Genomic DNA, 11431 nt, shown 5'->3' on the forward strand with positions numbered 1-11431 from the left:
GGGCACCGCCCGGAGCCGGGAGGGCCGTGCCGCGCGTGCGCACTGAGCGCCGCCGGTTGGGGTCGCGGTTGCCGTGGAGGCCCCGGGGAGCGGCGTCCCGCGAGAGCCGCCGGAGCCGATCTCGCTTGCGATTGGGCGGGAGCCGCGGCCGCCTCTCGCCGCCATTGGCCGGCGGCTGGCTTGGGGCGGGGCCCGGCGGCGGTTGAGGGCGGGGCCCGGCGTGACGCGGCCGCGGCGCGGCAGCCAATCAGCGCCGCCGGGACGGCAGTTTGAATCCGGGCACCGGCGGGCGGCGGCGCGGGGAGCGGCCATGAGGAAGAGGTGCGGCGGGGCGCCGGGGCCGGCACGGGGGGCGGGGGGGGGGCGCCGGGGCCGGCGAGGGGGACCGGGACCGGGACCGGGACCGAGGGGGGCGGCGGCGGCACCGGACCGGGATCGGTGATGGGGACGGGGGCGGGGGCACCGTGACCGGGGGGGCGGCGGGGGGGGACAGGGACCGGGACCGGGAGACCGGGACCGAGGGGGGCGGCGGCACCGGACCGGGATCGGTGATGGGGACGGGGGCACCGGGACCGGGGGGCGGCGGGGGGGACAGGGACCGGGACCGGGAGACCGGGACCGGGACCGAGGGGGGCGGTGGCACCGGACCGGGACCGGGATCGGGATCGGGGACGGGGACGGGGGCACCGGGACCGGGGGGCGGCGGGGGGGACCGGGACCGGGACCGGGACCGGGATGGGACCGAGGGGTGCGGCGGGACCGGGCCGGGGCCGGGGCCGGGGCCGGGGCCGTGGGGCCGGTGCCCTCCCGCCGACGCCCGGCGCGGTGCCCGCAGCGAGGTGCTGGCGGCCGAGGCCGTGTCGTGCCTGAACCGCGCGCTGGCGGCGCTGCGGGACATCTGGGAGGAGATCGGCATCCCCGAGGAGCAGCGCCTCGAGCGCACCGACGTCGTCAAGAAGCACATCAAGGTGAGCGCCCGCGGTGCTGCCCGGTGCTGCCCGCCCCGGCGGGGCCGCGCCCGGTGCCCTGCCCGGTGCCCGCCTCTCACGGCGCCTGTGCCGCGCGCAGAGCCTCCTGGACATGATGGTGGCGGAGGAGGAGAGCCTGAAGGAGCGGCTCCTGAAGAGCATCGCCCTGTGCCGCAAGGAGCTCGACTCCCTCTGCCGGGAGCTGCACCTGGACCCCTTCGAGGTAGGCACGGCGCTGCGCTGCCCGCGGGCTGCTCTGGGCGAGAGGCTTCTGCTGCCTGGCCTCTGCCTGGGATCCTAAAGGGGCCTGAGCTTACGAGGCAAACGCCTCCCCAAAACCCCCCGTAAAGCTCGGTGGAGCCAAAGGCTGGGCGGCTCCTTGCAGCTCCGGTGCTGGGAGGAGGCCGGGAGGAGGCCAGGTGCCTCGTAGCGTCTTGTTTTGAGTACTGCTGCTGCGTTTGCACCTCTCTGGGGAACTTTGCTCAGAACTAGGCTCTTGCGTCCCTCGCTTTACGTTTAAGGAGTCCTGTGTATGAGTCAGGTCTACAAGAGCCGTGGAGGAGAGTCGTTTTCTGGTCTCTCCTAGGCAGAGGAGGAAAGCACCATCCTGCAGATGGAGAAGGATTTACGCACCCGTGTGGAAGTGATGTTAAAGCAGAAGAGGGACAGGAAGCAGGAGCTGAAAGCTCTGCAAGAACAAGACCGAGACCTGTGCGACATCCTCTGCATGTCCCCGTTTGGCATCGACAGCAATGCCGTGCCCAGCCTGGAGGAGCTGGACCGCTACAGGCGCCACTTGGCCTCCCTGAGCGCCGAGAAGGTGAGCGGAGAGCGGGCGAGGTCTCCCTGAGGGGGTGGGGACGGTGCCCACGGGCTTCTCATGGGGCTCGTCACCTCCAGGAGCGAAGGCGAGAGGAGTTTGTCAGCATCAAGCGGCAAGTCATCCTCTGCATGGAGGAGCTGGACCACACTCCGGACACGAGCTTTGAGCGGGACGTGGTGTGCGAGGATGAGGAAGCCTTCTGCTTGTCCACGGACAACATTGCTGCCCTCCAGAATCTGCTGCAGCAGGTGTGTTGGCACGCTGAGGCAGCGTTGCTGTGATCCATGGGGCTGTGGAGGCTGCCTGGCAGCAGCTGGCAACGTGACGTAAAGTGCGGCTGCTCTGTTTTTAGTAGCCGTGTTGTGTTAGAATGTCCTGTTAGGAGCTCTTGCATGGAGATGCGGGAGGATGAACGGGCTGCTCTGCTAGCTGCAGCAGAGCAAACAGCATCAGGCCGTTCTGGTGCTGACCCCGCTCTCCCTGCTGCAGCTGGAAGCCCGGCGGTCCCTGAACGAGGCTGTGTGCGTGGAGCTGCGATCCAGAATCGCTGCGCTTTGGGAAAGGCTGCAGGTGCCTGTGGAGGAGAGAGAGTCCTTCGCAGTGCACATGACTGGATCCAGAGCCAGAACTAGGAAAGCTGTAAGGACCATCCTACAGTCTTTGGAGGGGGGAGGGCAGGGGAGCAGCTCTGGGTTGCACACTTTTGTTTGCTCAGCCAGAGAGCAGGAGCAGCTTCCAGCAGTAAGCGTGCTGTGAGCAGGCCAAAGCCTGCCCTCGCAGGTGGAGGAGCTGGGAGCTGGTGACCGGCTCGTTAGGAGTCGGCTTACGCAGAACACGAATCCCATTCTGCTCTTGCTGCCTTCTGAGTCTGTGCTCTGATCTCGTTGGCAGCTGCAGTTAGAAGTGGACCGTCTGGAGGAGCTGAAGCTGCAGAACATGAAGTCTGTGATCCAGGCAATCCGGGTAGAGCTGGCTGAGTACTGGGATAAATGCTTCTACAGCCAGGAGCAGAGAGAAGCTTTCAGCCCCTATTACGATGGTGGGTGCTGGCCCTCTGACTCCCCTGGGGGAGCTGCAGGCTGCCTGCCAGCAGACCAGCTGCAGAGAAGCGCTGCTGGATGCAGTGCCAGGGATCCTGGCTGCCTCCTGAACGTGCTGTTGTATCTCTCCAGAGGACTATACAGAGACCCTGCTCCAGCTCCATGATGCTGAGGTGGGGAAGGTGAAGAACTACTACGAAACACACAAGGAGCTGTTTGAGGCTGTCCAGAAATGGGAGGAGAACTGGAAGCTGTTCCTGGAGCTAGAGGTATTGTATTGCTCAGGCAGTGCTGGGTCTCTGGGCCCTGTAGGCCTCCGCTCCGGTGTGCGATGTCCTTGAGAGACCAGGGAGGCAGAGGGGGAACCCTGGCAGGCTGGTGAGGGGATGGGGTGCTGTGTCTAGAGCACCAGGATGACTTGTGGTGAAGAGCTTGCTGTGCAGGGCTGCGCTGCAGGGATGGCTGGGCAGTGAGACTGGGCTCTGTGCCTGCTTCTCTCCTGACCTCCTTTTTTCTATGCTAGAGGAAAACAACCGACCCCAACCGCTTTGCCAACCGTGGGGGGAGTCTGCTGAAAGAAGAGAAGCAGCGAGCAAAGCTGCAGAAGATGCTTTCCAAGGTAAGTTCAGACCTGAAGAAGGAGCAAAAGCTGTAGTTCTGGATAGACGCGTGGAGCACTTAGAGCCAGCAAGGAATATCTCGGAGGGCAGCCTCCCTACACTGCCCTTGTGTCCTGATCAGCTGCAGGAGGAGCTGGAGAGCAGGGTCCAGGCCTGGGAGCAGGAGCATGAGGACGCTTTCCTGGTGAAGGGGCAGCAATTCATGGAGTACGTGACAGAGCAGTGGCAGCTGTACCGCATGGAGAAAGAGAAGGAGAAACAGGAGCGGGTGAGTGCGGAGCCGAATGTGCTCTCCTGGCCTTGAGGAGCCTCTTCTGGCACCAGGCTGTTGGTGGCCCAGCCCTGCTCGGGGGGGGAGAACTGCCCCAGCCCCGGGCTCCCATCTGCTGCTGGCAGCTCCCTAGGGAGATGGGGTCTTCCCTTTCTGCTGGCTCTGTACGTGGTCACCTTCCTTACCGAGACTGGTGTCTGCCGCTGGTGGTGTCTGCGTGTTGAGCCCCTTTCTCGGCCCCAGCTGCGCCAGGACTGTGGCTTGGCTCTGGCTATCTGTAAATCTCCACCGAAGCACCTGCTTCCTGGCTGCAGGGCTGCTGCCCACCAGCAGAACCCTGCCTTTCCCCTGGCGCCGGGCAGCGAGCCAGAGCTTCACAGAGCGGAGCAGCCAGCTCTACGCTGCTCCTCTTCTCGGGTTGGTGAGTGCAGATCTCTCACGCAGCACCTGAAGAAAAGCCGCCAGATCGAGGCAGAGATGATGTACGGGAGCACCCCACGGACACCCATCAAGCGCCGCGTGCTCACCCCCCACACGCCTGGCAAAGTAAGGAAGGTAAACTGTCCACGCCGGGCAGAGTGCTTGGCTGGGACGCTGCCAGGACTCGAGTGCTGCCACTACGTAGTGCGCTTGGTGCTCAGAGCCCCGCCTCTGGGTTCAGTCTCACAAAGGGCTCAGGGATATCGCAGCAGTGTAAGGGAACCAGGAATGGGGGCCAAGCCGCGGGCACCTCTGTTCTCCTTGGGGACAGTGGGACTTGTTGGGGTGCCCTGGAACTGGAGGGCCCCGTGCAGCTGGTGCTTCCACGGTGGTTTTCCTGGTGTGGCACAGCCCCGGCTTCCTCCCCATGCACCTTGTGCTGTTTTCCCCCAGCTCAACGGCACTTCCATCTCCAGCGCCACGCCCAACAGCACTGTTCGTTCGGCCTTCGGGGCAACTCTCTACCACTCACCGACGTCTCGGCTGCCACCCTCTGGAGGGAAGGTGAGGGGCCTTCTGGGGCGCCCCTGCCCGCAGGGGGGCTTGGGAGCCCTGCCTTGCCGTGCTGTTTCACCTGCCTCCCCTGCCAAGCTCCGGGGGCATAAAGGCTGCTCTTTGGTCCCGGCCTGCTCTGCTGGGCAGCTGCGCGGCTGGTGGGATGTCTGTGGGACCAGCACAGCCTGGGGGAAAAGGAGGGTGGGCAGCATTCAGGAAAAGTCCCTCCCGCCCAGATTTCTGGTGGGCGTCTGGGCCGAGCCTGAAGCTTGTGGGGGGTCTTCATTACCTGACCTACGCATCCTGGGTCAGAATTGGGCCCCAGACCACGAAGGGTTCCTGGAGGGCGAAGTTCCTCTGGTACTGCAGAGCAGCAAGGCTAGCACAGGCTTCCTAGCTCCCCTCGGTTCATGCCTCCTGTCTACCTGTCGCCCGTTCCTGCAGCTTGGTCAGGCTCGGACCCCCAGCCGCGTGGCTGCGAAGCCCCCCCGGCCAGGACACAGGGAGCGGAACAAGGAGAACGTGTCACAGCTGAACGGAACCACCCTGAGCGGTGGGTGCACCCCCACAGCCCCTGCCCAGCGTAACTACAGCGTTAATTCTGTTGCCAGCACCTATTCTGAGTTTGCGGTAATTCACCTCTTCTAAACCCGCCTCCCCCTGGGCCGCGCGGGGGGCCTGCGCCCCCTCCCAGAGCACCCCCAGGCCCCTGCTGCGCGCAGCCCCACAGGCGCCCTGCGCAGAGCGCCTGCTCCTGCCAGCGCCCCCGGCACCGAGTGGTGGCTGCACGGCAGGAACCGAACGCTGAGGTTTGGCGGCTGAGGCCAAGCACCGCTCGCATCTTGCGTGGCCCCGAGCAGCCCCGTGGGGACCAGATGGAAACACGAGAGGAGTTCCGCTGCCCAGGGCAGCCCCCGACCCCGTGCAGGAGCCAAGCCCTGCCTGCGGTGTCCCTGTGCCAGGTCTCCTGGCACAGCCCTGCTACAGTGACGTAGCTGCTCCCTGGAGCCGGGCCTGTTCCCAGCTGCTTGTGCAAAGTACTGAGTCCCGGGGTTTGATGCAGTGTTTCCTAGGCAGCACAGGGCCTGGGCAGCTGGCAGCAGCAGCGCTCTGTCGCTGTCCTAACCTGGTCCCTGGGAGAAAGGAGGGAGGGTCCTGCTTGTCCCGGGGTCCTTTTCCCGCTGCCTGCACGGCCTCAGCCCCTGCATGCTCACGCTGGACTCGGCTTGCTGTGCCCCCTGAGCTCAGCCTCCCGAGGGACCCTGCCTGTGTGCCACCTCCTGCTGGCCTGAGGTGTGCTGGGGGAGCGGAGTCGGGGGAGCTCCCTGGGGGGAAGTGGGTGCAGGGGGGTTGGTCTCTGCTGGTGGACAGAGCTTTGGGGGCTGGAGGCCTCTGCCCTTCTGTTAGACCTCACTGAGCCCAGGCTTTAGCCTCTCCTGATGCTGCGGCCAGGAGCAGAGCTGGCAGCAGAGCCAGCGCTGGGGCTTCCCTGGCATCAGCCCCGATCCTGTGCTTGTGGCAGCCTGCGGGGAGGGAGGGTGCTGGCTGCTGGTCCCGCTGCGCTCGGCAGAAGCAGTGTTCCCTTCCTACAGCACTTGCGCACGGCTGTTCCCATGCTTGCACCCTGCCTGCGCTCCTTCCCTGCCCTGTAGCCCGTGGGCCAGCCTGCTCGCTCGCTCTCCCGCTGATCTGGAAGCGCTTCCCAGGACAGGCGGCGAGCTGCCAGCTGCAGGAGGGAGGGGTGGGGTGCCTGGCCGAGGGCTGTTGGGGCAGCAGGTCTCTTGCTCCTGGGAGCCTCATGGATCTTTCCCAGCTACTCAGAACAAATGCTTTCCTGCCCTCTCCTGAAGCAAGGGGGGGGGTCGGGTATCGAGTCTGCCCAACAACCGGCGGGGTGCAGCGTGGCCTGCCCTCCTTGCTGGCCTAAAGCCGCTGCCCCAGAGCACCAGCACCGCCTGCGGCCCCCGGCACAGCCTCTCCTGCAGCCCCCTCACCCCCCATCTCCTGCTTCTTGTGTCCACAGCGCGAACTTTCAAAGGCTTCCAGGTGTGACACCAGCTCCCGCGTCCTCAACTCCACCACCACCAACGCCTACTGCTGAGGCGCTGCCCCAGGCTCTGGCCCTCCGCAGTCGTAGTGAGTTCCTGTTCTGGGGGAGCGCTTCCGCAGCTCCCGCTGCGCCCAGGCCCGGAGCAGGCCGTGCCCGAGGTTTGGCTTTTAGCTAGGTCCCAGCATTAGTCTGGCCAACCTGCCTCTCTGCGGGGCGGGGGCCTTCCTGCCTGCGAGGGCAGGGGAAGGAAAAGGACACTTTTAACATTTTGCTTTTATTTGGGGGATTCTTGTGACTATTTGTGATTAAAGATTGAGAACAAACTTGGGGTAGCATAGCAGCGGGTGGCGGCTTCTGCGGGAGCCTGGCTGGGCGGTGGTGTGAGGTGGCAGGGCTCTGCCTTGCCGAGTGTGCGCTGGGACAGACAGGACCTAGTGCAGAGCGCTGGCCTTGGTGCCTCTTACCAAAGGCTTTTTTTTTTTTTTTTTTTAAAAAACCTTCCATATTGCTGTAGGTATTATCTACCAGGCTCTTCCTTAACAGCACAGCAGGCATGCTTAGCTAGGGCTTGCTTTCGCTGAGGTTCCTCTGAGCAGCCTCCCTGGGCCCCAGAGGGCTGGGCTCATGCTGCTGCTGCAGCCTGGGCTTGTGGCCGAGGGTCTCAGCTCCCCCACACCAGGGACTGCAGCTGCCCCCTGGAGAAGAGCTCAGGTGGTCGATTCCCCTGTTCTCTGCCTACCCCCAAGTCTCCAGCGAGGGGGGCTGCCTGTTCCCGCCCCCGCCACGTGCACCCCAGCGCCTGCCCTTTCTCGCCTGCTGCTCCTGGGGAGAACAGCGCATGCTTTGGCGGTACGACGTGCTGGGGGTCTCGTTTGCACCTTTGTTAATGAAGCTCTGTATGTGTGTGTCTGTCCCTGATCAGAACTAATTTGCACCTTGTTATCACTACACTCCCCCACTTGCTGTTATTTATTCCCCAGGTTCTGTTCCCTTGCTCTGTAACTCTGTATATACTGTTTATGGGAATAATGCATATACATGTATATAGCCACTGCTGTCTGTGTGTTTGTTGGGGTGACCAAAGGCTCCTCCAGTGTGACCCTGGCGGCGGGGAGGAGGAGAAGGTTGGGCCTGGCTCTTCAGCCCCTGCCTTCTTTCTTTAAACCTCACCTGTGCCCCTAGGGGCTGGAGCAGCTGGGCCCCTGTATCTGTGTGCAACAAAAAGCACTACCACAGCTGTTACAAAAAGAGGAGATTTAATAAATCCATGTACTCTGGCCCTGTCTTTATCACTAGCGCAACCCCAGCCCTGGCTGCCTGAGGCAGCAGCACAGCTCCTCTGCCTGAGCTGGGGTCCCGGTGGGGGGAACCCACCCGCAGTGTCTGCCCAGACCCTGCTGAGGGCTGCTCGGGGGGGCAGGAGCGGAGCCTTCCTGTGTCTCCCTTTGCTGCATGCCCCCAGCGAGGGTGGTGGGACAGCCTTGGGCCCCTCACTGCTCCAGGACGCACACGTAGGTGTTCCAGGGCCCGCACACCACCTCCTGGGCCTGAAGCCCCTCTGCCACCAGGTGCTCCACGCGCCGGGGCCGGTCAGAGCTGGTGCTGTCCCCATGGCCCAGCTGCCCGTATTTACCTGCAGACACAGCAGCTGCGTGACGGGGCTCCGGCCCTGCCCGCAGGAAGGATTTCATCCCCTGGGCAGGCATGAAAGGGGGAGCACTCCAAATAAAGCATTAACAGCCAGCAAACAAAGCAGCAAAGCAACCACCGGGACGGGCCGCGCCAGCACGGAGCAAAAGCCTCGCTTACCCCAGCCCCAGGTGTAGAGCTCCCCGGCTCCTGCAACCAGGACAGTGCCCATCAGCCGGCATCGCCCCCAGCACAGGGGCTGCCGGCCCCCCACCGCCCGCCAGGCACTCACGTGTAACTGCGGCCGTGTGCCGGGACCCGCAGCTGACGGCAGCAACCTCCACGTCCTGGGGCAGGTCCAGCAGGGCCGGGAACGCCTGGATGGAAATGAACGCGGCGCCCGGCTGCTCCCGGGGGGGCGGCGGCTCCGCAGCCCCTGAGAACAGCGGCGCTCAGCCCTGGCCGCGCCATCCCACGGGCCGGGCACGGCATCGCTGCAGCCCAGCAGCATCCTCACCTGCGCCTGCGTCCTCGTCCTGCACCTGCTCTTCCGCCACCGCTTTGGAGGGCAGCGCCAGCTGGCCAGACTCGTTCCAGCCCCACATGTAGAGGTCCCCCCCCTCTGCAGAGGACGCACGGGGCGGCACCGGTCAGGGCACAGCTCGGACCCCGCGCCCCCGCGGCAGCGGCCGAGTGCTCGAGGGCACCAGCTCCGGCCTTGCCCGGGATGACACGGGGCAGCCGGCCCTGCGGTGCCACCCCCTGCCCCCGGCCCCTCACCGCTGACGCTGGCCGAGTGCCACCCGCCCGCCGCCACCGCCCGCATGGGCACGCCGGCCAGGGCCTCCACCAGCCGCGGCTGCTGCTCCGACTCCAGGCCCCCGTGGCCGAGCTGCCCGTGCCTGTGGGGAGATGCACGCGGGCAGAGGGACGGAAGGCCCACTGACTAACAACTATGGCATTAATCTGCACAGCTGTAACGCTGAAGGAATAGGCACAAAGAAGTACGAGAGGCTTCTCAGACTTTTCTGGTAACCAAAGCTTAACCATGGCATTCAGTTTCTACAAAAAGGTAATCCTGAAATACACGACAGTAAGAGAGGTGTATAAACTTTTCCTTTAAAGGTAAAGAAGGAAAGAACGCTGGTAATATCTGTAAATGTAACAACGGCTGATTTAATTCTGTTTGCTATGACAACCTGCTGTCCGTGACAACAGCCCCCAAACACCAACGACCTGAGGACGGGAAACAAAGTGTACCCGAGCAGACCAGCAATACCGAGGGAGGAAGACACTCCAGTTTGCACAGCGCTGCTATTAGAAATACTCTTTGTTGGCTTTGTTTCACATAAGCAGCAAGGAGATCACTAACTTATCCCTTCTACCCTGTAACTCTTTGTAACTGGCAATTAACATGGTCAGGGCAGATCACCGACCAACACTCAGACCCCGCAGCTGTGCTGGTAACGTCTGCTCGGGGCTGGGCGCGCACAGCCGTACCCAGACGCATTTACCAAGCACAGGGCTCGCAGCGCGACCCCGGGGCCACCCGTGTGGTCGGACTCAGCTCGGGGACAGCCCCAGGTGCTGCCTGTGGTAAACCCCGCACAGTCAGGGTGAGACCAGTGCCCGCAGGGACTTTCGGAGGGAGTCCTGTAAGGCTGGTGGCACCAGGCTGATGTTACAGCATCAGCAACAACACACCAGGCTGAGACTGCCCAGGTAATAGTATGGGAAACGCCAAATTTGGGTACAAGTAGCAAAACCAGTACCAACAGGGAAAAGTACTGAGGACAACCCGCTGGTCCCCACTGCGCCCGAGGCCTGAAGGCAGGGTGCGGGAACGCCGAGCAGAGAGGGCCAGGCCGGCACCCGAGTGCCTCTGTCCCAGCCGCACCCCCAGGCGCTTCCCCACTGCCAGCCCTGACACGGGGCAGCGAGGGAAGGTAACGGGACAGCCTCTGCCCCGATCCCGAGCGGCACAGGGGGGCAGGGGGCAGCTCGCGGGGCTGTCGCTCAGCGTCAGAAGCAAGTAATCAAGAACCAAGACTCGAGAGTTAATTGTAGCGCAGTATTTATGTGCAGCAGCATGAAGAACAGGCCTTGAGGCGCTGACGGGTGCGCGTGCTGGCCGCTCGGCTCGCTGACCACGCAGTGCTTTACCGTTTTAGCGTGCTGGGACACCAGAGCCCTGAACCGGCTCTGCCTCGCCCCCGCGTGCTAGCAGCTGAGGGCACCCCCCGCCACCCCCCCGGCATCCTGTCACCCGCATCCCGGCCACCGGCGCCCGCCCCGCCGAGCCCGGCGCTGCCCCCCCCGCCGCTCACCTGCCGCCGCCCCAGCCGTAGATCTCGCCGGCGGCCCCGAGCGCCAGGACGTGCTCGTGGCCCAGGGCCAGGGCCCGGAGCGGCGGCGCCGCGGGCAGCTCGGTGAAGAAGGGCGGCCGGGGCGCCGCGAAGCCGCCGGGCAGCAGCGGCAGCGGGGGGCGGCGGGGCCCCGGCGGCAGGGCCCGGCGCCAGGCGGGGGCCCCCCGCAGCTCCCCCCTCAGCGCCGCCGCCCGGGGCCAGGCCTCGGCCGCCGCCCCCCGCCGCAGCAGCACGTGCGTCTCGGACGGCAGCGCCTCCGCGCACCCCGCCGGCAGCCGCCGCCGCAGCCCCGCGCCGCGCACCTCCAGCCCCGCGCCTGCGGGAGCAGCGGCTCAGCGCCCGGCGGGGCTGCGGGGGGGGGGGGCCCGGGCAGCCGGGGGCCCGGGGGGAGCCGAGCGCCCGGCAGCACCCCCGGGCCGGGCGCCCCGGGGGGCCGCTCACCGGTCTCCAGCACGGCGTAGCTCCAGGCGGGCCACACGCGGCGGATCCCCTCGGGGCCCGACTCCAGGCGGCGCGGCCCCGGCCCCGGCGCCGGCTCCCCCGCCGCCTCCTCGGCGCTGAAGCCGAACACGAGCCAGGCGCGGCGCGGGGCCGCCATGGCGGGGCCGGGGGGGCGGCGCCGGGAGGGACGGGGCCGGGCAGCACCGGGTCCGCCCCCTCGGGCGGGCGCAGACAGGCGCGGAGGCGGG

At 65.5% G+C, this 11431-nt stretch overlaps 2 protein-coding genes across 5 annotated transcripts; one reads left to right on the forward strand and one right to left on the reverse strand.

Moving 5' to 3' along the window:
- The first annotated feature begins 63 nt into the window (after positions 1-63).
- Positions 64-7794, forward strand: PRC1 (protein regulator of cytokinesis 1). Of its 4 annotated transcripts, none has more exons than XM_040569985.1 (14): positions 64-321; positions 836-968; positions 1069-1191; positions 1555-1788; positions 1869-2039; positions 2281-2430; positions 2683-2830; positions 2964-3100; positions 3355-3450; positions 3573-3719; positions 4167-4268; positions 4596-4706; positions 5142-5327; positions 6721-7794. In XM_040569985.1, the coding sequence occupies exons 1-14, from the start codon at positions 311-313 to the stop codon at positions 6796-6798; spliced, it is 1827 nt and encodes a 608-aa protein (XP_040425919.1). In that variant the 5' UTR covers positions 64-310; the 3' UTR covers positions 6799-7794. The 4 variants fall into 4 exon arrangements, with proteins under 4 accessions (XP_040425919.1, XP_040425921.1, XP_040425918.1 ...); XM_040569987.1 differs by having other exon boundaries at positions 5142-5250; XM_040569984.1 differs by having other exon boundaries at positions 166-321; positions 4167-4277.
- Positions 7241-11369, reverse strand: RCCD1 (RCC1 domain containing 1). Its single transcript, XM_040569989.1, has 7 exons — positions 11184-11369; positions 10704-11058; positions 9157-9278; positions 8894-8998; positions 8669-8812; positions 8557-8586; positions 7241-8380 (listed from the first exon to the last, which is right to left on the reverse strand). The coding sequence occupies exons 1-7, from the start codon at positions 11338-11340 to the stop codon at positions 8238-8240; spliced, it is 1056 nt and encodes a 351-aa protein (XP_040425923.1). The 5' UTR covers positions 11341-11369; the 3' UTR covers positions 7241-8237.
- Positions 11370-11431: the final 62 nt, after the last annotated feature.

Source organism: Cygnus olor, chromosome 11 (genome assembly GCF_009769625.2).
Source record: "Cygnus olor isolate bCygOlo1 chromosome 11, bCygOlo1.pri.v2, whole genome shotgun sequence".
Lineage (NCBI taxonomy): Eukaryota > Metazoa > Chordata > Aves > Anseriformes > Anatidae > Cygnus > Cygnus olor.

Excerpts from the sequence above, each read along its gene's own strand:
- PRC1 (XM_040569984.1), top strand. Across the intron at positions 2,431-2,682 it reads GAGCCAGAACTAGGAAAGCT|CTGCAGTTAGAAGTGGACCG; the intron begins GTAAGGACCATC and ends TCTCGTTGGCAG. Across the intron at positions 5,328-6,720 it reads GCACCTATTCTGAGTTTGCG|CGCGAACTTTCAAAGGCTTC; the intron begins GTAATTCACCTC and ends TTGTGTCCACAG.
- RCCD1 (XM_040569989.1), bottom strand. The coding sequence starts at position 11,340 with ATGGCGGCCCCGCGCCGCGCCTGGCTCGTGTTCGGCTTCAGCGCCGAG. Across the intron at positions 9,279-10,703 it reads TACGGCTGGGGCGGCGGCAG|GCACGGGCAGCTCGGCCACG; the intron begins GTGAGCGGCGGG and ends ATCTCCCCACAG. Across the intron at positions 8,999-9,156 it reads GCACTCGGCCAGCGTCAGCG|AGGGGGGGGACCTCTACATG; the intron begins GTGAGGGGCCGG and ends CGTCCTCTGCAG.